The sequence below is a fragment of the Equus asinus genome, chromosome 2 (genome assembly GCF_041296235.1).
Source record: "Equus asinus isolate D_3611 breed Donkey chromosome 2, EquAss-T2T_v2, whole genome shotgun sequence".
Classification (NCBI taxonomy): domain Eukaryota; kingdom Metazoa; phylum Chordata; class Mammalia; order Perissodactyla; family Equidae; genus Equus; species Equus asinus.
This window is the reverse complement of record NC_091791.1, coordinates 161,169,883-161,196,562: the sequence shown is the minus strand read 5'-3', so window position 1 is coordinate 161,196,562 and position 26,680 is coordinate 161,169,883. Positions and strand designations below refer to the sequence as shown.

Genomic DNA, 26,680 nt, shown 5'->3' with positions numbered 1-26,680 from the left:
TGGGTGGGCTTTGGAGAAGTATCGAGTTGGTAGAGGTGATTCCCAGACCCCCTCACGATGGCTGTGGGCAAGACACAGCTGATTTGCTCTCCTCCCATGCCCAGCCCTGTGTACATCACCTGAGGGACTCCATCACTTGAAGTAACATGAAGTGATTTTTCTCAAGCTAAAGGGGAGAGCAACTCTATACTTGATGCTAGAGCAGCCCCATTAAACCTCCTAAGGCCAATCTGATTTGACCTTGGAAAGCCAAGGGTTTGATTAGAATTCTCCAAGGTTTTTTCCAATTTTAGAAGTCTATCACTTTTCCCTACAACTGTAAATCCCCTTTGTAAGCATATGTTCACCTCTGGGGCACCAACTGGGCTGGTTTTTCAGCGTGAATGCCCTCAGGCAGGGCCAGTGAAAATTACCACTTCACAGAGTTATAGCCATTGCTAGAGTTCCATAAAGGTTAAACCGCATCTGTGGTACCGCAGCTTTTAGTGATTAGAGTACTAAATACACTGATGACTACACAGAATTCAATCAATAATGTATTGAAGCTATGGGCATGTGAAATGCCACGCCTTGTCATATTTTAAAGGGCCCAGATATGAAATGCCTAAAAACACCTGAAAATTGATCCTGTATTTATTTATTACGCAAGACAAAGAACTATGAATTATTGAACACGTGCTGTCTACTGGGTCTTATTCTAGGTGCTAACGTGTCAGTAAATTTTTGAAATAAATATGGTCACTGAGGCTCAGATAAATCAAGTAATCTGTCTGGCGTGGCACAGCCAGCAAACTGGAGAAGTAAACCCAAATGGGACGGTCATGTCTGCCTTTTGTTTTTTTGGCTGAAGAGCAAAGTCAGAATTGATCACTTGCTTTTGCATACTCTCCTTTCCTACCTAGCCAGATGTCGCTTATAGCATCTATTCTGGGTCTTGTCATAGGACAGACATTCAGTAACGGTAATAATAATAACATTTATTGAGTGCTTGGGTAAAGGCACTGTTCTAGGCATTTTTCTATGTACTATCTCATTTAAACCTCACAACACTTTATGAGATTGGAACTATTATTCTCATTTTATAGATGAGGAAATTCAGGCCCAGGGAGGTTAAGTGACTGGTCCAAAGTCACACCTCTAGTAAGTACTGGAACCCAGTTTAAATCCCAAGCAGTTTGCTTCCAGAGTCCATGCTCTTTATCACCTGCCCACGATGGTCCCCTATGACCCAGCAACTGTACTTGACCTCTGGCCACTAGTCTTTGATGAGCCAGTAGCATCTGAAGAGCACTGATTGCAAAATGTTCCTGACTTTGTGGGGATGAACGTCAGCTTGAGAAACAACTTATTATGTCTCTATACATGTCTGTATGGGAAAGATTATTAATCTCACTAGGTGGAAACAAGGTCTGGTCTCCAGGGTCACCTCTGGGGCAGAGCTGACCCAGGGTTCTTTCTCTGGTGGCAGTACCAGTGGACTGGTGGGGGGGCGTATGGGTGTGTCTAAAACATGTTTTCTTTAAAGACCCCTAATTTCTATTTGGTGGTTATTATTCATGAATGTGCTATGTCTCTTGTATGTTCTTCATGCTTGCAGCCACTGCAAACTCTTGGGATGAAGAGTTCTGAGTTGATCAGTTGCTGTGGTAAATCTTTTTATTTCTTTTGACTTGACTTCTCTCAAGCACCCCGGGATTTTTCTGTGCTGGTTCTGATGTTGTAGAAACTGGGGCTTGCCCAGAAATCATGGAGAAGAGTCTGAGAGGGAGCCCAGATCTCCCAATTGCCCATCTGTGTCTCTCAGCCCTAGGTCACGTTTTATATACGTGATGAAATTATGCTCTATTTTCACTAACAACACTTCTCCACCATGGTGCTCCTGGTTTACCTAAGGACTTTAAGCCTATGCTTGATCTTCCCTTTTTAATAGATGCTGGGATGTTTCCCTTCTTCTTGGGTTTGGGGGTAGAAGGGAAAAAGACCGCTGGGGACAGGGAGTGAAGAGCCCCTTGGGAGCCTCCTTACCTTTCGTGGACCCGGCCTCTTTCATCCCCTAGAGTAACAGTCACCGTACAGTTTTTATTCAGGTCAAACTTTTCACTGTACAAGTGATAGTCCGGAGTCACCCATCCGACCCAGACGCAGGAGGGGTCCTGGCCAGCAAAGATGCGGATTGTGTAGTAGCACTGCTGGGGAGAGATCACAGAGGGGAGTGAGCGGCCCCCCAGCACGAGGAGCAGCCTTGACAGGCAGAAATAACACAGCGGCCCACACGGTCCTCTCTTCTTAAAAAGTACACCCTGTTCCAGAGGGGACTTGCCCGGCATCCTAGACTGGGAGGAATGGCTGACTATAGAATTTGGCTTCCTTATTTTTCCCTTTTCTGTCGTGCTTTAGAACTTGGAGAACCAGGCACTCAATCTACCACCCTTGGCCCAGAAGATGCTGCTAATGAAATTAGTGGCAGCACCTCAGAACGGTCAGCACAGAGCCCTAACCCTCTCCTGGGCACCAGGGCAGACTTGGGCTGCAGGGGAGAGCTGAGCACTGTCCTCGCCTTCGGAGAGGGACCAGTCGAGGGTCAGAGAACTCCTGCTGCACTTTCCACTTCTACAGGGAAGTCCAAGGTATTTTTTTTGGAAAGTCTTGAAAAAGATGTTGTAAAAGAAAAAGCCCACACTGTGGCCGAGCACCCTCTGTGTGACCATTAGACTCAGTGACAGGCAGGGGTGAGAATTACAGCAGTTCTTGACAAGCGTCATAACCATCTGTGAAGTGTATCACGATGTTATAATAACAGCTAAAGCACTGAGGTAAGTGACTGCTTCATCTTTTTTTTTTTTTTTAAATGAAATTGAGTACATTTACTCTGAACGAAGTTACTTTTACGTGTAATCTGTCACATTTTCTTGACTGGAAGATAAAAAGGTCAGCCAGACAAACTGCGTCTTGAAACTTGGCACTGGCAGCTATTAATCATGTGACCTTGGACAAGTCATTCATCCTCTCTGTGCCTCAGAGTGCTTAATACTGTCCATCTCCCGGGGTTGCTGTGGGAATTAGGTGGGAAGGTGATGCAATGGGCCTGGGGCAGTGCCCTGCACACACTAGGTGTGTGACATGCTGCAGCAAGAACCTTATTCCTGACAGTTAACCTATGGACTCAGGACTGCAGGATAACTTCACAGAAGGGGTGACAAGCATGTCTTCCAAAGAAATGTCTTTTGTCAGGTGTTAAAGAAGGATGAGAGAAAGAAAGAAATTAAGAAGTGTTGCTTTCTGACTACTGTCTAGCTATAGAAAAGGGACCAAAAGTAGCTTCCATCTTCCGGACTGGCTCCCTGCTTCTTCTTCTCATTTGATTGCTTTCAACATTATTCCTGGCACTGCTCAGAGAGATGGGAGAGTTGATCCATAGACGTTTACATAAAAGAGCCAACAAAAGAATTAAATTAAGACCTCTTCCTCCCCAACTAATGTTCATTTCAATAAGAAAGGCAGTGCTGGGTCCCTGGTAACAAATGGGCAACAAGTACACCATGATGCCCAATTAGGAGCTCCAGGTAGAGCTTCTGCTTTGCACTGAATAACTGTCTTTCTCTCCCACATTTGAGAAATGCCATAGATATGTTCTGGAAGCATCGAGATGGATATTAAAAGACAGAGTAATTGGCAATTAAAGAGGATCTCTAGACAGATCTCTGCTGTAAGGGGCATGTTACCAGGCACAGCAAAGAATCCAATAATTAAAACCATAATTGAGAACATTTACTTACTGTTGTTGTATGAGAGAGTATTTCTTGCATCTGTTTCCTGGGGGGAAGATAATCCATGCTTTAGTTATTCAGCTGTATACACAATTCCACAATTCTGACAGGCAACTGATCTACCTTTAATGATGAAGGCCAGTTTAGGAAACCATTTCCTATACATGAGTGATTCCAACTTGTCTTGGAACTCGTTCATTTGTAACTTGCTACCACAAGCCAGGGCTGCGACTTCCAACTCTTGTCCCTCAGCCCAGATGGTAAATTACAGCTAAGCAGAGGTTGGGGAAGCTGTAACAATGGGCAGGGATAACTCTGAATACATTATCCTGTTCTCTCAAGTGCTTGTTTGAAGGTTGGTAGATAGTGAAATTAGAGGAAAGCTGGCCAAGACAGCTCCAGAGAGGCAGACATACAACAACGATTGAAAACAGACATAATGGGGGGCCGGCCCTGTGGCCGGGTGGTTAAGTTCACGTGATTCGCTTTGGTGGCCCAGGGTTTCGCCAGTTCAGATCCTGGGCACAGACCTAGCACTGCTCATCAAGCCATGTTGAGTCAGCATCCTTCATAGTACAACTAGAACGAGCTGCAACTAGAATATACAACTATGTACTGGGGGGCTTTTGGGGAGAAGGAAAAAAAAAGCAAAAAAAGAGATTGACAACAGATGTTAGCTTAGGGTCAATATTTAAAAAAAAAGACATTAAAGGAAAGAAGGATAGCAAGGAATATACTCTTTATCAGGAAGGAAGGAGTCACATTACTCAGGAGTCACATAGCTGCTGGGTTGAACACTGACCACAGTTATGCAAAGAAGGCAGTATTTGTCTCCAGAAGCTTCTAAGTTCACACAAAGGCAACAACAATTGCACCCTCTCATGCACTTAGATTCCTTTTACTCCAAAACACAAGAATTGTAGGTTGCAAGAAGGCCAGGGACTCAGAGAGCTCAAAAAGAGCAGAAACTTTTCCACCAGATGTGACCCTGTTAAGCTTGATTGGTCCCCTAATTATACATTGCTCAAACACACACAGCGCATGTATGCACACGTGTACACGGACATCCTCACTTCTTTACCTGACTGAAAGCAGAGAGAACCCCAGAGTTCTAGCAGTGTTGAGGTAGAGTAAGAAACAAAGACACAGAAAGCCAATTTTACAGCAGACACAATGAGCACCTTTGAGAACTGGAGGCCCCGCCCTCACCTTTTCTGGAAAGCATCACTGTCCAGACAGGGGCTGTGGCTGAAGGAGGCATGGCACTCAACGGGCATGCTCAGGCGGCAGTAGATCATGTTGGCATTGCTATTCTGTGTGCCAAACGTCTTGTGGGTCACCTTGAGGCATGGCGGGCTGTCCATGGTGCCATCGATCCTCACGACCTGGAAACACCACGAGTCCTTACCTGACACATCTCAGGCCCGAACTTGACCCTGTCCCTCCTTCCCTCATTGACATTACATACATCAAGGCTGTCTGCAAACTATAAAAGTTGTCATGAGTGATAACCAAACTATTACTTTCATCATTCCTTGGACCCTGTCCTGTAGAAAATAACAGATCTGCCTCTGGCTGGAGAAATTAGAGATTTAAAAATACGTCCACCGGATTTTCTGCAAGGTGAAATGTGGAGAACAGGTGCAACACAGGGGGCCACTATCTGGATGATGCAGTGTGGGGCCTGCCAAGGGTGACCTTTCAGGTCAGGGGGCAAGTGGCCAAAGAAGAAAATCTTTCCAAAGATTTCCCTTGTTGGTGGGCATGAGAATATCTATGGGAGAAGGTGCTAGAAAGCCCAAAGCTCAAGAAGAGACATCCCACCTCCCTCGGAGGACACCGTCTCCCACCCAGAGCATTTCTCACCTCTGCCACAGTCACAGCCTGAGCACTGAGGCTCCCTGAGGACATTCCCAGCACCAGGGCACAAGCATTGCAGGGGGTTGGATCAGAGGAGGAAAGATCAAAACTGGATTTTTAAAACGTGCGTGTGGGGGGAAGCAGAAGAAGTAAATTGAGACATAATTTTCTTATGGTCTAAGCATTTCTCCCTAAATTCTAGAGAACAGTTCCTATCCTGGGGTCTATCTAGATGCTTAACTATTTTTGTGTGGTTCGCGTATTTTTCTAAGTGGAGGGTCTCTAGGTTCCATCAGTTTGTCCAAGGGGTCCTAAAGTAATGGTCAGGCAGGAATCAGAGAAATAAAAGCCTCTACTATTTAAGACTGTGGGGAAAAGTGGGGGGTTAAGCATTGATGCTTGTTGAATTTAGATTGGAAGGTGAGCTAAGAGAACTTACAGCAGGTGGAAGCAAGCCACTGAATCTAACACTTCAATGGAGCTGATTGTCTGACTTTCCATCAACCTCCCTCCCACACACACACTATGAAAAACCATGGTGGATGGTGAGTTTGGGCAAAAGAGAGCAAGGAGATGTGGAGCCAGAACCCAAACTGGGCTCCTTACCATCTTTGGCTCCTCTCAGCTCCCCCTATAAGATGGGAGCATCATAATCAACTACTACACCTCAGCCTAAAAGGTTGGAAATGGCTCTGTAGAAACCAAACAGGGCCTAAAAGAAATCAAGTTACAGGAATAGAAGGATCAAGTCCAGGAGATATCTTGAGTGTTGAACTTTTTCAGGAAAGTAACATTTAAGGTCTCTGGATACTGCATTGCCATCACGATACCAGTATAGGAACTTCTGAAGAAAATACAGGGGCCCAAAGGCTTGGGGATTGATCGGCAAGGCTGTATCTGCAAGGTGGTTGCTGTTTATAAGCTGCCACTGAGCTGCCCTAATTAACGTGCCTGAAACTGCAGCTCTGAGGGCCAGTGAGGAGGTGGCTGGCAAGCAGCTGCCTGTTGACAGAAGCATTAGCGAGAGCTTAGCGTCTTGGCCCACCTGCTCCGCCAGGGCCACCCACTGCGTGTAACATTACCTCTATATGTGGATGATCCTTTGGGACGTTGACAAACGTTGGGAGGCGCTTGCTGAACCACATCGCAACATCTCGGTTCATGTTGACAGCGAAAGGCTCAAAGCCCTCTTGTAGGCCGCACATGGTATAAAACTTGAAGGTACTGGCATCCATCCCGAGATTCATGCGGCCAATCTGAGACAGTCCCAGAGAGCAGATGGGCACAAAGCCTGCAGAACGGCGAAAGAAAGCTCAGCTTCAGCCTGTGGTACCATCTCAGGAAGATGTGAGGAAGCCAAGACTGTGCTTCCTTAACGGCTTTGAGTCCCAGTAGGAAAGATGGGACACCATCCTTTGTCTTCCTGGCACATAAACTCAACAACGTGAGGCCACGTGGAGTCTATGGCCGCCCTTGGTGAATGGGAAAGAAAGTGAATTTGATTCAAAATGATTTGGGAAAAAAGCCAAGATTATTCTTAAGAAGTAAATAAATATCAGCTGGAAAAGTAAAACCAATGAGAGAAAAAGTGAAATTCTTGACCTACACCTTAGTTAAAATTGACATTAGGCCCTGGGAAATTTTAAAATATTGCCCCAAACAATACAAGAAACCTAAAGAATGATGTGGTGCAAAGTGCCTAACTTTTCTAGGTCTCAGCATCTTCTCCAGTGAAATGAGAGGCCTAATGGTTTTTTCTGTTTTGAGGGTATGATTCTAGGAAGTTTTAAATGTTAACACTATGACTCTGCTTGTTTAACAAAATTTAACAAAATACAATTGCCAAACTTGCATCCCCTAGTCTACTGTTCTGGTCCCCACCTAAGCAGGAAGGGGAGATTTTTGGGTAGGAACCATAGGAAACACCTCTTCCCCCTCCTACAGTGATTGCCTCTCCAAGCTCTCTTCTGTATCCTCATCATATTAAAAAATTGCCATGCAGAACAGACCAAAGCAGAAGTTCAAATTGTTTGGTGTTCTTGTTTGTGGGCTATTTATAAATCATAATTGTGGACCAACAAATCGGCAGAGCTGGGAAAGCACTCATTATCCTGGATGTGGGAGGATGTCGGAGGCAGGCGGCCGGAGAACACTTGGAAGGGGAGGAAGGGGTACAAGGCTGGTGACTAGAACAGGGATTGGAGCCCCCGAAAAGACAACTGGTGTCACTCTTAGGACAGGAGTGTTTATTTTAGGGGGAATTTAAAGGCCAATTTTGGGAGAATTTACATTCAACAGTAAGAGCAGCCATTCACAGAACCCAAGGCCAAAATGCACTCTTCTAGAGCGAGTGCTTATATACTGTTATTTAAGCCACAAAGTTTCTATGTAAATAAGTCACATAAATGAAAAACAAATCCCTCACAAGCTAAGTTGGTTGCATTGAGAAACTATGAACTGATTTAGGACACTAATACTGTTTAATATCATTTCTAAATAAAAGAGCTTTAATGCAGTCTAAGCAGAATGAGGGTGATGTCTGCACAGAGAGCCTCCTCTCATGGTCACCGAGGACTGAGAGTGGACGGGTGGCCATGGCCCTCAGGAAGGTAGATGGACAGGTCGATCAGACAAGCACCCATTCATGTAACCTCCCAAGCATTGCTTTGCTTCTCACATCGTTGTGCCCAGGACTGTAACAGATGGAACCATTTCCTTTCTATAGACAGAGATTTTTATAAATAAGGAACCTTTGGAGATCTGACTCCATAATGGAATAAGGATTGCCTGCTGGCAAAATTTCTTGGGTCCCCATTGGGAAAGAGGGCTCTGTGATATGCTATGAAAAGATGAGAAGGAAGGAGAGGAAACTGTCTTGATCCCAAGAAGCTTACAGAAAAGGGGACGACAAATGAGATATAGAAGAGTGAATGTTGTGCTGTAAGACATCTCTACTCCCAAGACAGTATTTTGGTTTCTGCTAAGGGGGTAACGCAACCCAGACAACTGTCACTACAGTAGTTTTATTGTGGAGCCATGATCACGAAGTGTTCCAGCCCTGACGTGAGCAGAGACAGGATGTCTTAAAATCTCTCCTCTATTAACTTGAGTGGTGGAATCCTTTGTCTCTGTTAACTTGAGTGGTGGAATAAGTGAGCAGCTGGTACAAAAGGCCGAGTGGGAAGAAGCAAGGATGAGGACTTCTGAGCAACGCAGGTCATCTGAATAACTTCCTAGTTACAAACCCACTGACAATGGAGGACACATGCAGGAGAAAAGGTAATATTTGCATGAAGCCTTTTTTCTAAGGAACTTGGGTTCCTCCTCATTCCTAAGTGCAGGAGACAGCACTTTGTTGAAGACAAAATTGCAGACTTGAGGAGCTAACGGACTTGACCAAGGTCATGAGAAGGGCAAGTAACAAAATGGGACAAGACCCCACACCCTCTGACTCAGACCAGCTGCCAGTCAGTGTGCGAGAGAGGGGGTGAATGTTCCAGGCGATGAGTGCCCCAGATTTAAACAGCGGTTATTTCCCAGGGCAGGAGGGTACACTCATTACAGAGTCAAATGCTGTCCCTCCAGGGCAGAAGCTCTCTCCACAGGGGAGAGCTGAGCACTTCCTGAAAAAAGGCATGGCAACACGAGTCATGGATGTGAAAGCAATGGGAGGGATCGAGTGTCAGGGACCCCCTGGGGGCTAAGTGGGCACAGCTGTGACAGCTCTGTAGAGCAGCAGCAGAGAAGCTAAATCTAAGGCTTCAGTCAGAAAAGAGGAAACCCAGAAAGGACCAGGAGCAAAGATAAATCCTCGTAAGGTGCCAGCACTTTCTCCTGGGGAAAAACACTTGATACATTCAATTAGCTTCCTCCACCTGGTAGAGAGGCTCCAACTAATGGTCTCTCCATTTCTAAAGCTTCTTTACTGGAGGTATTAAAACTTCATGTAACTTTATAACTCTGCATGATAGCTAGAGATGGGAGAACAACGATGATCAAGCACAATAGCTAATATTTGTCAAGTACTTTCTAAGTGTCAGGCACTGGGCTTGGTGCTCTATAGATTTATCTCACTATGATGCCCATTTTACAGATGAGGACACTGAGGCTTAGCAAGGTGAATAACTTGCTCAAGGTCTTTCACCTAGTAAGCTGCAGAGCCAGCATGCAAACAATGCTGCTTGAGCAATCCAGAGCAAGCAATGGGGACTGAGGCCAGGCTGCCTGCTCTCTCTCATCTATAATGACTTGCTTTGACTAACTCTTGCTTCACTTTTCAAATGATTTGCCTAAGTGTCATGCAGTTGACCAGCCTGCCTCCGGATCAGGCAGCTAGAGACCCATGACCACAAAGCACTCCACGCTCCTTAGAGGAAAAAGCTGCCTGTCACAAGGGGCCACATGGCTCCCTGGAGTTGACATGGATAAAAAGCTCCATTTGGTAAGGCCACATGGCAGAACTGCGAACACTGACTCTCATAAGCAAGCATTTGCACTTTGCACATGTGGGGGCCTGGATTTGGCCACCCCAAGATATGTCTCTCTGGCATGATGATTATTTGGGGCTCGTTACTTTGCAGACAGGAAAGCAACTGAAAAGTAGAATTTACTTACCCTTTGTAAGAGACATTTACATTGTAAAGGAAATCTCCATCTGTAAAGATATCTCCCTGTCTGTATCAGGAGGAAGGGCAGATAACCTTATCTCTAGAAACTCTTAATCAATGGGGAAGGCAAGGACTTAAATCTGCATTTGTTTATTGTGCTTGTCTGGTAACCTCCTGTAACTGACTCCCCCCATCCCCAACATCCTCCTTTGTCTTTAGCTGGATATGATGTTTGGGGTGGTGGTTTCAGCCATTTTGGTGGGTTGCTCAGCTTGCCTGAGCCTCTCCCATGCATACATTGACAAACAGAAATGGCAAGCAATAGGATATATTGGAGTACATGAAGAAGCCATTTGGTGTAAACCTAATTCTGCCTGACTTTGCTTTTTTCCAAAATGGCCCGACGGTGACCATTGAGCATGCACTGTATATCTGCTTTAAAACATTTACTATGGCAAGAACAAATGGCCTAAGATAAAGGTGCAACTCCCCCCACCCCCCACCATTGGCATTTCCTTAAGGATAAGCATCTTTCCTTAGGCTAGGAACTGATTGCTGCACTCACCTTTGACCACCCAGCTCACCTGTGACCACCCAGCTCAAGACAACAGACCTGCCACCCTGCTGTGTTCACCGAGACAGCAGACCTATCTGCTGTTTCCATCAATCGCTGTGCTGACAGAGCAGTCTCACGACTATTGTAAAAGGGACATTTCAATCCTATGTGAAACATCCTGTGTGGGGGTATATAACCACTCTGTGCACCCCACTTCTTCAGTGCCCTTTCTTCCTTTGGGAAGAAAGGTCCCAGGCCATGGTCCTCAGATTTTAGATACAGCTTTGTTTAATTTTCTCCTGCTATTCTGTCTCATGTGAATTTAATTCACTTTCTGGCCAGACGAACCCAGAGAGGGTAGAGGAAATGTCTTCCTCCCCAACACACACAATCCGATTAACCCATAGCTTTAAGTGAGACTGAAGAAGTCAGAAGATGGAAAAATTAAGGAGGAAGGCAATACCCTCTCTCTAACATGTGGCCTAATAGGTGGAATTATGCTGAAATCTTTGAGGAGGTTTGAGGAGAAAATTTGCCAATGGCATTATGTTGAACCAAGATGTGCATAGAGTTCTTGTTCCAGGAAAGAAATGGCAGGAACACATGCATTTAATTCTGTAGAGGACCCCAGGATCTGATAAACTTTGTATCAGAAGGCCTCCTACGGGTTTTGTGATTAGGAAGGGAGACAGCCAGGAGGTTACCATTTTATAATTCAGGAGCTCAGAAAGAAACCAGTTCTCTAGAAAATCCAAACCATGGATCCATTTTCAATCCATTTCAAGCTGAAGACATGAGAGTAAATTACTACCAGTTGTGGAAAAATTGAGATCTTGGAGAGAGGTGGTTAAATGCCTGCCCAGACAATTCTGGGTATGTTTCAAGAGTCTCAATCCAGCAGCACGTGTTTTACCCATTAGTTTTTATTTCATGCTCATCCTCAAAAAGATAGAGTTCAGGGACAGTGCTGAGATGGTCACAGGCCTGGCAGAAAACACAGGAAACAAGAGGGCATGTTCTCCTGCCACAGCCACTTTCTGAAGCATAGGGTCCATTTGAAGGGAGAATGGCAGGGGGACCTTGGTACTGATGTGTCTGCACGCAGATGGCAGTGACACTTTGGCAAGTAAGTTTCATCTGCCGCCTACGGGAGCAGAGCTGGGAGATCTGCTAAACCCTGACAGGCCAATGCAGGAACAGCCTGGGGGGCTGCCCCTGTAGACACCAAAGCTGTAGCAGGAACAGGATGTCCCTCAGGGGAGTGCCTGGCAGAGAGGCAGCCCAGGGGACGGGCTCTAAAGCCTCTTCCAGATGTCACATCTGGAGGTCTAACAGGATGTTCAGGATTTTACCTTCCTTTCCTTTAAATGGAACAAAAGAGAAGACTAAATAGCAAAGGTTTCATCATGGAAGTTTCTGAGCTTCAGATGCCTTTAGGCAACAACATTGGGAGCTGTGATGGTCCAGGCCAGGAACACGGGTGGGGAATGACGATTAGAAAAATTCTAATGAGGCAGATAAGAATATATCATCTATGGTATAGAAGAGGATGGAGACAACTTATAAATAACCCAGAGGAAAAAACAGCCATGAATTATAATGCTTGCCCCCATTCCTTCCCCTAAAGGACAAAAAAACTTTCCACAGCACAACTCCACTAGGGTGTTGGCCTGAATCAAGGCTGGGATGCTGGCCACTAGAACACAAGCATATAGGGGATTTTGCTTTATGAGGGGCTACAAGGCCCAAAATGTTTTATTTTCAACAGATGCTTTTCCTAATAGCTCAGGGCAAGAATTGCTGCCTCTTTCCACTTTATGCAGAGCACAGAGGGATGCTCTATGGTTTTTCCAGGCCTCTGGGCTGTTGTTATCAAAGAATGGCATGACTACTTCCTCTCACTGCCCTTCCGCCGACTCCTGAGCCATCACAGAACCGAAAGAACCTTCCAATTATCTTGTCTCTGTGTTATTAAAGTGTGATATGATACTCCGGTATAATGTGTTAACATAATACGGTACAATTCCACTATAAAACAGATGCCTAATAATAGACTTTGTTATTCTATAGGTCAGATCATGTCCCTGTACACAAAAGGTCTATGAGGCACCTCCTTCATCACAACACTCATGATCTCTAAACACAGTTACCCTAAAACATCCCTCTTCTCTATAGTATTTCTTTGTTCGAACCCCACAACAGCCCCATGTCCTACAGAGTGAAGTCCAAGGGTGCTTGGCCCAGATTAGACAATAAAATGTCTTGAACGAAAAGCCTAAGTCTTGGTATTTGAGGCTGCAATCTGCACCTTATCTGTGTTTCCAGCTTCATCTTCCATAAATTCCATACACAAATCTTCAAACTGTTCCACCCTTTCCTGTGGTTTCCTGATTCCATATATTACTCATGCTATTAACACACTACTACTGTTACTCTAGTTATATACCCTGAGGGGAATTCCCTTCTCCTTAGATGTAGTCATCTCGTATTATTTATTTAACATTCAATTCCAATCCCATTCTTACAGAATTTTCATTCTGTATCATCATTCGCCATTTCCAACCTACTGCTTTGCATTATTAGTTCTTTTCATATTTTCGTCTTATGTTTTTTCCAACTAGAAAATGAATATCTTGATGCTACCCCTGCTTGCATTTGTATGCACCGTAGACGCCTGCTTCTCATACTTTAATGTGCACACAACCACTGGAGCATGTTGTCAGCAATTTCTGATTCAGTAGGTCTGACATGGGCCCTAGGATTCTGCATTCTTAACAAGTGGACCACACTTTGAGGAGCAAAGCTTTGGACTTTACAAAGTTCTCCTAACTCTACACAACATGTGAGATTCTTAACTCTTCCTTATGTTGAGCCAAAGCCTCATAGGTAAGTTGCCTCCCCCAGTTCACACACAGCAGAGCCAGGAAAAGTTTCTCGGTCTCCAGACTCTTTCTACTCTAGGGAGCCACTTTCCTTGGGAATGTGCCTGAATCTTCTCGTTCTTCGTTTTCCTCCTGGCCTCAAGAAGAGAGCATCGCCTGTGGCGGGTACTCAATAAACATCTGTGTCCTAAGAGCAGAGTCAGAAGATGGCTTGTCTACGCTGCCCTTATGTCCACCTACACAATTTCCTCTCCTTTGCCTCTGAGCCAGCACACAAGCCATTCTTTCTGCTAGCAGCGGCTTTCCCACTTGTCTCCAAAAATAAGATTCTTTCTTTAAAGCTTTGATTTTAAGTCTTTTCAGAAGGCATTAAAATATGACCCCATCTGGCTTTAGTCATCCTGTCTTTCTAGAAAAATAAATTGACTTGCAACTTTTCTATTTCCACAAATATACGGCTCATAGAAACTATAAAGCTCTTTTAAGGTACAGTTGGATATGCATATTGTAGACAATAGGTGTCTGTAAAAAGTGTGAAAGTGATTTATAAGGTTAAAAATACTCTGTAAATAAAGACTGTTTTATATATATATATTTAAAAATATATATTTTTTCTTGCATTTCTGCTGCTCTTGCCGATGTAGTTCTATCTTTTTTAGCTTTGTAGGAAAGAACTATGTTTTTGGTAAAGTCTCAGAAATTTAGAGCTACCAGGAGCCCTAATCATTTACAGAGGAGAAAATGAGGTGCAAAGAGGTTCAATAAAGTCAACCCAAGATGTCACGGTTGGGGAGGGGCAGCAGCAGGTCCAGAACTCAGGTCTCCTGACCCAGAGCAGTCTTTTTCCCTCCCAACCCCTCTGCCTTCCTCCTTGTTTCTAATGAAGCAACAGAAAGTGGTAGAGCAAGAAGCACAGGGGTGTGTACACGGCAGGTATCAAGTCATTGCCATGGAATTTTATATCAAGAAGGATGTTGGAACTCATGTAGACTATCATCTTTTTCTTTGGTATAGATGAAGAAATTGAAGCCCAGAGAAGTCAAGCCAAGCCTCTCTGGGAGCCACATAGCTTGATAGGAGTGAGACAGCTGACTTGCAGTCCAGTGCTCCTCCCCGTGCATGCCAACAGCCTTGTGTAGGCAATGTAGTTACGTACACAGGAAATAAATGCCAATTGCTCCTTTGTGTAGCTGGAAGCACTGCCCTAATGGCAGTCTATTCATGGCCATTAATAAGTGTAACTATGCTTGGATTTCACAGCGTGTCTGAATTTCAAAATAAATTACATTTCATTCAAGGGAATAGCTATGTCGAACTTTCATGTTTCAATGGTTCTCATCAAAGTATCAAGTTCAATTACACAAACCTGCAGACTGACAAATCAGAATAAAAGGATCACTCTTTAATCCACTGACTTTTCTCTTCTGCCAGGGACCTTAGTCCATATACAATTAGCATTTCCTTTGTAACCCTGGGAAGCCTGGTGAACCTTAACACGCCAAGGCACAGTGTCGGGAATGAGAGGAGAGCTGCGTGGTCAATTCGGAAATTCAGAGCTTATGTTTATGCTGCACATATCAACTATCACTATTATTTGTCTTGCTCCTTCAAAACTGATAGTCTAAGGGCTGGTCTTCACCGCCAGGGTTTAAAATATGCAAAGGTCAGCACACCCTAAATAAGGAGGTAGAAGAGCTCCCCCAGCTCTCCCTGGATATTCCTTCAGCTCCTAGAGGTGGAATGGGGGAAGGTGGTAGATTTACCATTCTCAATCTCGTAGTCAGCAAAGGCAAGTTCAGAGCCTTTGTTGGTGATGAGCAGCTCCCCATTCAGCGTGAAGATCATCGAAGCATCATCCAGGTTAATCATACATCCAACCACATCTCCTGGCTGCCAGGTACGTCCAAAATACCCACTCCCTTGATGCCAACGCTGGCCCTAGGAAACAAGACCCCAGAACTTAAAGAAATGGAGCTGGAGAAATGGAGAAACCCCGATGCAGCTGGAGAAATGATTTCTCCTAATTGTGAGTGGTATCTGGTTTCTACAAGGCACTCACTTCTCCACCAATGACAACTCACAAGGAAGAGTAGTGTATCTTACAGATGAATGAAACTCAGAGACTTAAGCCTCATCAGAAAAGGTGGCCTGAGTCTCCCAATAATAGTCAGCTATGACAACAGGCAGAAGTCTCACTAGGGCAAAGTGGTAAGATTTCCCCACATACTGGCCACATGGTATTCGGTGAACCTCCTCTGGAGTAGAGGCAGTGGGCTTTGGTGCAAGAGCAGATATGGAGGCAATTACAGAAGGGACTTAGGCCTACAGTCCTCCACTTCATCAGAGCCAAAAAGCAAACTAACAATCACTAGGCAATGATCATTCAATGGTTTAAATTAGCCAGTGGTAGCGGCCACTCCACTTTTGAAGCCAGAGATCCAGGAACTCAGTACTTCTAACTTCTGGGGAAATGTGTGGAGAAGAAAAACTTGGGTTGAGGATGTGTGGACGCTATCCAGACTCACCCTGCTGCCTTCAAACACAAAGGCTTGGTCATCGGCCCCCAGCTCGACGTCAGGCCGACAGCCTGGCCTGGCCCAGCCGACGCGCATGTCTCCTCCGGTCACCACCTCAAACTCAAAATACCACTTGCCAGATCTCACAGCGTAAGACCGCTCTACCCGGAAAAACCGGATCTTGTCTATGCTGACTTTCTCCACAGCTGGGTCAGCTGCAGTGAGAAGGAAAGGGAGTAGAGGGTACAGGAGGGAAAGAGAGAATACAGACTTTAATAATTAGGTAGCATTCCTCAAATGAATTTGACAACGACAGACTGATGACAGATCTCCCACTATCCAATATAGCATTCTGTTCATAGTATAATAATCATCATTATCACCATCGTATCTAACAATACAAGCCACCATTCACTGAGCGATTACTTTGTAGTAGATGCTTTAGAGACTGTATCTCGGTTTTCCCTCCCAACAATCCTATGAGGTCAGTTATATTGCTTTCATTTTACAGATGAAGAAATTGAGGCTCAGAGAGGTTAAATCACTTGCTCAAGGGCACAGAGCCAATCAACTGAGGAGAGCAAGGATTTGAACCAAGGTCTGTCTTACTCCAAATCCATCCCCTTAACCACTTGTAATACTGCCCCACTAACCTAAGGTACCTCCTGGGGTAGGGGATGACAACAACACGTTCATCAATTAGAAGCTGGTGATTTTAATTAGTGCTAGAATTTCATTGAGAGATGAGATTACCTGGCTCAAAAGTACACTGATATTCACATGTTTGGGAAATAAAAGAAATAAAGGTAACTTGGTTTTGTGACCCAGTATCCTGAAAAACTCAGCTACCCTGGAGAAAAACTTATTCCCTGTGGGATTGGGTCATAGAAGTGCTCATCATAGAAACATCTGTCAACGGGACAATGTTTTATTATCAAACATGCCTCTCCCAACCCGTCTCCTCACTTCTTAAAACACACCATTTACTTTAGTGCTCTTCAGCACCAATCTCATTTCTTTTTTTTTTTTTTAATTTTGGTGAGGAAGATTGGCCCTGAGCTAACATCTACTGCCATTCTTCTCTTTTTGCTTGAGGAAGATTGTCCCTGAGCTAACATTTGTGCCAATCTTCCTCTCTTTTGTATGTGGGACACTGCCACAGCATGGGCTGATGAGCCATGTATAGGTCCATGCCTGGAATATGAACCTGTGAATCCCAGGCCACCAAAGTGGAGCGTGCAAACTTATCACTATGCTACAAGGCTGGCCCCTCCAATCTCAATTCTAATAGTACAAGTTGGACCAATTCAAAGTTAGCATTTCCCCGGAAGAGGAGCTGTTTAGTAAACTGGTGCCAGAATGAACAACGTCCACTCATTACCTAGTTCTTGGTCTGATGGCTCGATGTTATAGCCATAACCAACAAATGTCCGAACAGCTTCACGAAGGCTGTCCCTGTTTGACTTTTTGGTACGCTCATCCAGTAATGCATATGGCACCAGACGGGGATTTCTTTTGTTCTTCAAATCCTATGCAAAGCCAGAGAAAAGAGGTTCTGAGAAAACACATTTTGTCTTTACAAATAGCTTGTCCTACTCATATATTCCCAGCAACAGTCTTGGCTTCCTCATGTTCGTCTTCTTGCTCTTCCCCCAGTGCCTTGATATTTAGCAATGAACATCTTTGCCACTTCTCTTCAGGATTAAATGAGCATAAATGGAAACTTGTTACTAACGTTCAAAGCTAGTATTAAAAAACATATTTTAATAATGTCAGCCTGTGAATAAAATGAAGTGTCATGAAATTGGTTAGAAAACTCCATTCCCAAGGCAAGGCAGATGGGGATTTGCGTCACTACTCCCTTATGACAGATCATGCCATGATTTAAACTGTTACAGCCTCCTCATAACAGCCTCTTAACAGAGAAACATCACAGAGAATCATCCATGCTCATAGAGAAACATGAGGAAAGGTGGTAGAGCCATAGTGGGTCCATTTCACTGTAGTCGCACACATTTGTATTAGAGTCCTCCTCAGTTCCTGGGGGCTGCTGGGAAGACCATAATGACAATTGCAGTGATAAGTCATCAGAAACAAATATTCATGACCTGCTGTTTTGAACCCCTCATTTACTCCTCTCTACTATAGTTTCCATAGTTGTGGTCTTCTTGGCTTCCAGACATGTGTAGGCTCAGAGGCTCAGGTATGAATGAACACGTGCGCACACAGCTATCCCTGGTCTTCCCTGATACTAACCCTGCTACTTACTGAGAAGAGGGAAGCATTTCAAGGAGAGAGGTGTGCCAGATGGTTTGGGGCCGAACCCTGGCTCTACACTCCATCTAATTCCTCGCTGTGCCCTGGCTCTCAGGCTGCCTCTCGTACATGCCAAGAACTCTGCCCAGGAATCTTGACCCAATGGACTGAAGTAAGAGGGCACAGGCTTCTTGGCAGGCTGGTTTGCCCCCGTCCTGGGCTACCTTCCCCTCTTCACCCTCAGTGGTAGACACTCGGGATCATCCCAGAAATACTGCTGAGCTGTAATGTTGATTTTTGTGAGCCTTACCTTGGCCTGGGAGAGTGGCATGAAAGCTCAACTCTCCACAATGCAAGCACCAAGACGTGGAATGAGAGAAGATGCAGCCAGCAGGCACAAACACAGGGCAGCATGATCACGAGTGAAGCAGACTAACAAAGGAAAGGCAAGCCTATCCATTTCTGCAAAATTGCAATTGTGCCTGGAGTTAATGTCAATGTGACCGTTACAAATTCCATCCAGTCTCGTGATTCTATAAATAACGAATGCCCTGAAGCATGACAGAAAGAGTGTAAGGGCAACCGCCATCTTCCAATCTAATACCCACCAAAGCAAAATGGCATTTTGATGGATGATCACATCTCCCAGCTTTTCCAGCATGCCCGACCCAGTAGTTCTCACCTGTTGAATGCCATAGGTCCATCCTTGTTTTATTCTGTCTTTTGCCCAAACATTATGTGCATTTTCTGCAAGCTTATCCACTAAAATTTCTTGAGGAGGTAACAGCTTCACATCAGACAAATCCAAAGGGGCTGGCTTATAGCCATTGGACATCATGTAGCTATAAGTAAATGGGAAAACATATATTTTGAACAGATCTGTATGGCTCCCCCATTCCAGATCTTAGACCAATAGCACATGGTAAGAACATGATAAAAATAAGGCCATAGTCACAGGTTCTACTCTTTGGGAGTATGGGTAGCTCAGCTCTATTTCAAGTCCTTAGATGAAACCCCTAATCTACCATGTTTTTGCTAATATGTGTCACAGATTCAAAGGGGACTGTTGGAAAAAATGGATGGTCAGTGCAAGTTCATTTTTATTTCTAAGAAAACTACTTATATGCCCTACAAATGATACAGATTCAGCATGCCACAACATTACCAGAAGCTCCTTCATCTCACTTCAGAAACACAAAAGGTTATAACTAGATTGGCAAGGACAGGACTTTAAACCAAATGGTTTCTTAAAAATCAGCCTAGTATGAGCACTCGGTGTTACAAAGATAAACTTTTACTTTCGGAATTAAAAAAGTCATGGCACTAGAGAATTTGTGAGCATGACGTGACCTTAGTGGTGTGCTGTCCAGTCCAGGAGTCGCAGTCTCAAATGTCTGAAATTTGACAGATGATGGGAAAAAGCTCAGTGTGAGTCCAGGTAGATACATGGTGTGAATGAAGAGGACCCAGGCACACCGTGGAGTGACTCTGAGGGCAGCAGCTGATCACAGCCACGTGGGAATGTGAGTCCAGAGGCGTCCACAGCCCCAGGGCCACTGGCTGCCCAGATCAGGGCCAGAATCTAAATGTGATGACTTGCAGAGCAGGGCTCACTCCACCCAGGAACCTTGAGCAGCATGAGACGCAGGGTCCCATTGTAGGCATAAGATACTAACTCTAATAACTCTAATTCACCTTCCTGGGATGTCTGATCTTTCCACATGTGTTGGTCATTGAGCACTGACCCCCCCCCCCCCCCCCCCCAGCAGCCTCAGCCAGCAGGCTACCCCTCCAGCTGCTGCCTCTCAGATGTGCTGCTCTCGGCACTGGGAATTGCCTTTGAGAGTGGAGCTTGGCAGCTTGGGAGTTTAACAGGGAAGAAGGGGAAGATAAGCATTTGATTAAAGCTGGCACTACCTTCCTTGACTTATAAGTAATTATGACACCTGTGTGTGAATGTGTGCGCACCCAAGCCTGGCGCACAGGGACAGCGAGCAAGCGAGTCAGTAGATGCCCCAGTGAGCATGTGTCTCAATGTGCTAGCACACAGGACTCTGAATGGATGGGGTGAGAGAGAGAGCAGGTCACATGCAGATTTAGGGGGCCAAATTAAACCTTGGCAGAGACACCCATTTCCACAAAGGATTTATAAGGCTGGCCCAATGCCAGAAGAGTGAATCTTTGCTGTGGTGACCAACCATTTTCAAGCTCCTGAACCAACCACTATTGTTACAGACCAAAGACAGTGCGCCCAGCTGAGAAGTCTGTCTCTCTTGGCTCAGAATTAACAATAGCAGTGTGAGGTCTGGGCGGAAGGAGCAAAAAGAGGGAAAACCTGGAAACACCTGTATTTCAGCAGGCTTCTGACTAGGGGTCTCAGTGCAGTCTAAGTCATTGGAGCAGCCATCTTGAGCTGGTGCTAGCAAGAATCTGGAGCTGTCACCTGCCTTTGTACATGGGCCTCTCACCCTCTCAGTTTAAAACTTCAGGCTGAAGTATTAAAGTCTTGAAGAATTAAAAAAATCACCTACTTTTTGGGCAGTTTGACCTTCTTGAGATCCTCCTCTGCGGCTGGATTAACATGAGCAATGTGGCACCCCAGGGCCAGGAGGGTTCTGTGGTATAACAGGGAGAGGAGACGAGAGTCAACTGAAGATAAAGGGCAGCAAGAACCCCAACCTGCATCTGAGTTGATAAAACAGACACCAGTAATTCATTTAGACCAGTGGTGGCCAAGCTTCTTCTGTAAAGGGGGAGGTAGTCAGTTTTAGGCTCTGTGGTCCATATGTCTCTGTTACCACTACTCAACTCTGCCATTATGGAGCGAAAGCAGCCACAGACCATAAGCAAACCAATGAGCTTGGCTTTGTTACAGTCAAACTTTATTTACAAAAATAGGTGTCTGGTCAGATTGGCCTCCAGGCCGTGGTTTGCCAGCTCTTGATTTAGACGGTGGCAAGCATAAATAAGAACGCAAAAAAGAAGTTCATTAACAGCCGCTCTTGGAGACATCTTCTAGTTTACAAATTTGCATTAGGATCGCATCCTGCTTCTCTGATTCCAGGGAGAAGAAGGGATCCTAATAGCAAATCCTTGGGGCAGCGAGTATTGACTGTGTACTCCCTGCACAGTGCCCTGAGCTGTGCTTGATGCCGTGAGGTACCAGAGCTGGACCCTCAAGAAACGTCAGTCAGTGTGACAGAAGATGTCACATGTGTGAGCCTATGAGACGAGGCACCGTGACAGAGCATTGTTATACCAAAAAAGCCACGACATTAAAATGTTCTTCAGTGACAACTAGAGAAGAGAGAAATACAATGCAGAGAGAGGGGTAACAGGCACAAAAGGAATTCAAGAAGGGAGATATAAACTTGGGCTAAAAAATTAAAATTAAGTTAAATTTAAATTAAAATTTAAAAAAATCTGAATTAGGCTTTTAACCACAAGTAGAATCACGGAGAAGCTAAAAGTAGTTTTAAAACTGAATTTTAGTGACTCAAACAATGCTTTCCCATTGGTTTTTAGAAATGCCGTATCTTTTTTTTCTTCATTAAAATGAACTACAAGAGGCACTTGGTACTTCAGTTCTAAGTTTCTCTGCTTTTTTTTCTGCCTCCCTTTTTCCTCTCCCTGGCAAATAGCAAATGGTCTCTAAAGAAATATATATGCTAAATAACAATATCGGATGTGTTATTCACTGTGCCAAATCCTTTTGTGGCTTGAATAATCACTGTCCCTCTAATTTATCTGAATGCGTCACGTTCTCAAGGCGAGAGACATACCTTTGCAGTTTAGTCATAGGCAATAAATCATCCACTCACTGTTTGGTCCAAATTCAATTCAATTAAACACTCACTTTAAGGTTTCAGTTGACATTTGCAGGTTATAATTCTTCTCAGTTTCGGGGAGCTTGGAAAACTCCACAAGGCAGGGGTGTTGTCTTTTATTGTCATCCCGTATCTAGGTGACAACATAAGAAAGAATATATTTAAGGTTTGACAGTGGGCACTGCCTTGGAAAACAGAAAAAGACACACTTTGAAACACGGCCCAGGCAATCCGTATCAGGTAAGACAGACAGCTATTTGCTGATAGGGAAAGAGACGATCTTCTCTCTAGTAAATGATACCCACAGTCCCCAGGTTGCCAGTGGCTTGTGCTCTGTGGATTTGCTTCCAGTCAGGTGTCTGCATTCAGAACATACTTTCCCAGAGAAGCAATTTTACACGTGGTGGCCATGCTCCTGTCTGCCCAAAATTCACGGAACCATAAGGTGACCGAAGGGTAGCATTCTTTAGAACATAAAGGACTACAGAATCTGACCAGCACCGTCCAATAGAAACACAAAATCAGCTACAAGTGTGAACCATATTTGTGGCTTCAAATTTTCCACCAGCCATATTAGAAAAGCAAAAAGAAAGAGGTGAAGTTAATTTTAATAACATATTTTATTTAACCAAATATATCAAAAATATTACCATTTTTAGCAAGCAATTAATATAAGAAATTATTTCCGAGTCATTTTATATTAGCTTTGCATAGCAAGTCTTCAAAATCCAGTGTGTATTTTATTCTTACAGTGCATCTCAACTCAGACTGGTCACATTTCAGGTGCTCAGTAGGCACATGTGGCTCATGGCTGTTATATTGGACAGTGCCGATGCAGACATTAACTAATTAATTTGCTCAACAAACATTTGTTTTATGTCTACTATGTGGTAGGCATTGAGCTAGATGTTAGGAGTTCAGTGGTGAGCTGGGATAGCCCCAGCCCCATGAAGGATACAGTCTAATCAGGCAGGAAGCAGTGATAAAATAATCATAGAAATAAACAGAAAATTGCAATTGTGATTTGTTCTCTAAAGGAGAGGTTTGTGGCGTTAGAAGAGCACACAGCAGAGAGGTGGTCATATGTAAGGAGAACATTTTACAGAAGCTTTATCAATACGTAAGCGTGAGGGTGCAGGGACCCTTCCAGTAACTAAGCTCGAACGAGCATAATTTGAGGGTGTCAATGTCAGGGTCATAGGAAGCTTCAGAACTCACCAATCCTTCTGCCTTCAGACATGACCTTACACAAGTCATAGAATAAAGTCAATTTACATCCTCCTTGAAAAATGCATTCTAGTGAAATAGATGCCTTAACCTCCTCTGAGTGTCCATTAATCTTAGTGATACATCTGAAATCCATATTAAACAAATTCTGATTCAAAACAGTGAATCAGCCTCCTTTCACCACCCTTGCCAAGGGGACAGCTTTTTCTGAAGGGAAAGGGAGATGGAAGGGTTCTGTAGGAGCTACCCAAGAATGACCACACTTGATATTCCCCCAATACAGGAAACCAGCATTTAGGAGTGAGGAGGGAGAGAGACTCCCGGGTCTGTCTGTGGGGAGCTGAGTTCCCAGCTCTCCTGACTGCGGCTAGACAAACCCTCAAGCAAGGCTGCTGCGGCAGCTAGACACCGGTCAGTCAGAAGGAGCGAGTACTGGCTCCTGAGGTTCCCTTTCTCATCTGAGTCTTTGAAGAACCTTCCAGGTAACAAGGCAATCCCACCGTCCACCCCAACCTGGCCACTGAAACACCCACCTTGCCAAAAGTCCAGCCAAGCTCTATTTTATTCATTCCCCAAAGCTCGTGGATGTTTTCAGCCAGTCTGTCTCGGATCTTCTCTAGGTGAGGTGGCAAAACAACCTAAAAGGAAAAGGAAAAAGTCAGAAGCAGAATTGAGAGAATCAATTGTATGGAAATCTACTCTAAAATCTATGTGGATCAGGTGCCCTCGTTGAATTCACTAAATTTCACCCAGGAGAGGCTGTTTCCAGAGATCCCTTTCTCCTTTGGCTTCCTCTGGATCTGATCTCCCCTTTCTCTAGGCTCCTGCCTTGGGAGATCTCCCCTACCCGTAGATGGTCACTCCTAAGTCAGTACGTCTCCAGCCATGGTCTCTCTTCAAGTTCAGACCCACAGTTCCAACTGTCTGCAGGATTTTTCCACCAAAGTGAACTCAATATGTTAATTCAAAATTGAACTCATTATCCTTCAAATATTTTTTCTCTTCTTATTTTTCCTTCCCTTTTTTTGTTGAATGGCTCACTGCTTCAAGCCTAGAAGTCACCTAGTGTCTTCTCTTTCGGCATTACTCCCTGCCCCCCAGTCACATCTAACCAGTCACAAAATCTACCATGCTTATTTCCTAGGCATCTTTCCAAAGGGTCCCCTCCTCTATATCATTCAACCTCATTATATTCTCCCTGGACCATTGTAAGAGCCTCACAAGTGGTCTCCCCAACTCCCTCACCAACATATCCTCCACACTGTGGCCAGAGTGATGAGTCCACAACAGCAAAATCACATCAAAACACTCTCCTCCTGAGTGTCCCCAAGTGTTCCCTGAAACTCCTAAGACACAGCCTGGATGTATAACCAAGGATACAGTGCCCTTCTCCATATCTTTCATCGTGGTCCTCCCAAACACATCCTTTCCAAACGTCCTGAAATTCTCCCAAAAGGTTACACTGTTTCACAGTGCTGTGCCCTTGTATAAACAAGCTTTATCCTTCTTAATTCTCTCCAAAATACATGAAGTATGGACACACACACACCCCTCCATGCCACAAGACCAATGACAAAGACTCTCTCCCTGACCAAGCTCTAGACAGGTACCTCTGAGCCCTTTTCGATTAGGCTCCATCCTTGGGCCTTGGGTCCTCAAGACTCCAGTTTTAGCAAGAATCCTGCTACCTCAGTTGAGTGAGAATCCACCACCCTTGATATCTGATCACCCTCTGCATATGATCAAATTTCCTCACCCCCGCCACCCCCCAATCACATCAGCTCCCTGTGGCCCACCTTCAGCAAGAATGCACCCCAACCCCCGCTGTTTCCTCTTAGTGATTTTCCATCACTGACACCCCCGCCCCGCCCAACCTGCTCCTTGGCTATAACTCCCCAGTTGTTCTATACTGGAGTTCCTTTTCTCCTGTTACAATAGCTCCTAAGCGAAATCTGTTTTTACTCCATTAACTGCTGTCCAGCTCTCGTTTTAATACAAACACCCTCAATATTTATCCTTCTGAATTTAGCTCAAATGTCACCACTTTTGGGAAGTCTTCCCCAATTTCCTTCAGGGAGAGTTTCTCTGTGTTTTCCTTTGCTCACCTCTCTCCACAGAGGTCACAAACTGGGGCCCACACTGTTTTTCTTTTTTCCCTATTTTAATTTACTACTACTATAATAATTATTATTTTCATGTTTAGTAGTTGACAATTCCTAAGAAATGGGAGATTTCATATAAAAATCCAGATCTCTAGTTTCTTTTGACCGTTTGGAAGATGGTTAACAGTGGACTCACACTTTTGCCTGGCACCTATCAGCTGGAGCTGGAAAGAGCCACCCACTTCAGACTCTGCACACTTGACCTGATTCACTTCTGCGTCACCTTCTCGCCTTACAATCCTTGCCCTGTCATAGTGATTATTAGTGTTTCCACTACTTACAAAAATCTCTTGAGGAGGGAAGCTCATGGAGAAAATATTTTTTTTTAACAGAAAAAGTATATCAAGTCAGTGATGCATAAGGAGATCATAGAGAAAAGTAGCAATGAGATATTTAAAACACAGGTTATGATCACTATCTGCCTTTCAATTAAAGACATTCTTTTAAAAAACTAACTTTAATTATCAAAAAGTCAAAGTTAATAAATAGCATGATGTTTTGATAAGAAGCAAAATGGGGAAAATTATTAGCAAACAAATTACAGTGTGTTTGGTTTTATGGGTTAACTAAGATCATCTGTTTAAAGTAAGTATTCCTTAGGTGAGCACAACCTGGAAGGGGATTTGCATGTCAGAAGAACCACATGCTTCAGTGAAGGGGCAAAATGCAGACAGAGGCCTTCACAAATAACCCCAAATCGTAATTTCAGTGACCTCAGTTGGTGACTACCTGGACAGAGTAACACTGGCTTGATACCTGCCTCCTGGGTGTCTGGGGGCTGGGCTTGAAGTCCCAAGGGAAGGCTGCTGGAAGCTGGGCTCCTTCCTCCCAGCGCTCAGCCAGGGGCTAGAGCTCTTCAAGCACCAGGCACTGTCATTGTGTAACGACAAGGCTCCAGCTGGCAATACTTAGCCTGCAAACTGGTTAATGTGCCCCAGGGAGGATGGAGTTGACAGTGGGTGAGTATCTTACACTTAACTTCTCCTTTGACAATAATTTCACAGAATGATAGGTTCTAAA

At 44.5% G+C, this 26,680-nt stretch overlaps 1 protein-coding gene across 8 annotated transcripts in view; it reads right to left on the bottom strand.

Moving 5' to 3' along the window:
- The window catches only part of RYR3 (ryanodine receptor 3), a 484,911-nt gene that overhangs the window by 176,691 nt on the left and 281,540 nt on the right, over nt 1-26,680 (bottom strand). For 7 of the 8 annotated variants that reach the window (XM_070503827.1, XM_070503874.1, XM_070503852.1 and 4 more), the window contains exons 21-31: nt 24,032-24,136; nt 22,301-22,404; nt 20,976-21,059; nt 19,127-19,286; nt 17,570-17,717; nt 16,198-16,403; nt 15,436-15,610; nt 6,710-6,918; nt 4,977-5,152; nt 3,777-3,813; nt 2,026-2,189 (exon numbers count right to left, since the gene is read on the bottom strand). In XM_070503827.1, coding sequence (XP_070359928.1) covers nt 2,026-2,189; nt 3,777-3,813; nt 4,977-5,152; nt 6,710-6,918; nt 15,436-15,610; nt 16,198-16,403; nt 17,570-17,717; nt 19,127-19,286; nt 20,976-21,059; nt 22,301-22,404; nt 24,032-24,136 — 1,568 coding nt within the window. The remainder of the gene's footprint in view (nt 1-2,025; nt 2,190-3,776; nt 3,814-4,976; nt 5,153-6,709; nt 6,919-15,435; nt 15,611-16,197; nt 16,404-17,569; nt 17,718-19,126; nt 19,287-20,975; nt 21,060-22,300; nt 22,405-24,031; nt 24,137-26,680) is intronic. The other variant, XM_070503834.1, reaches the window with a different exon arrangement.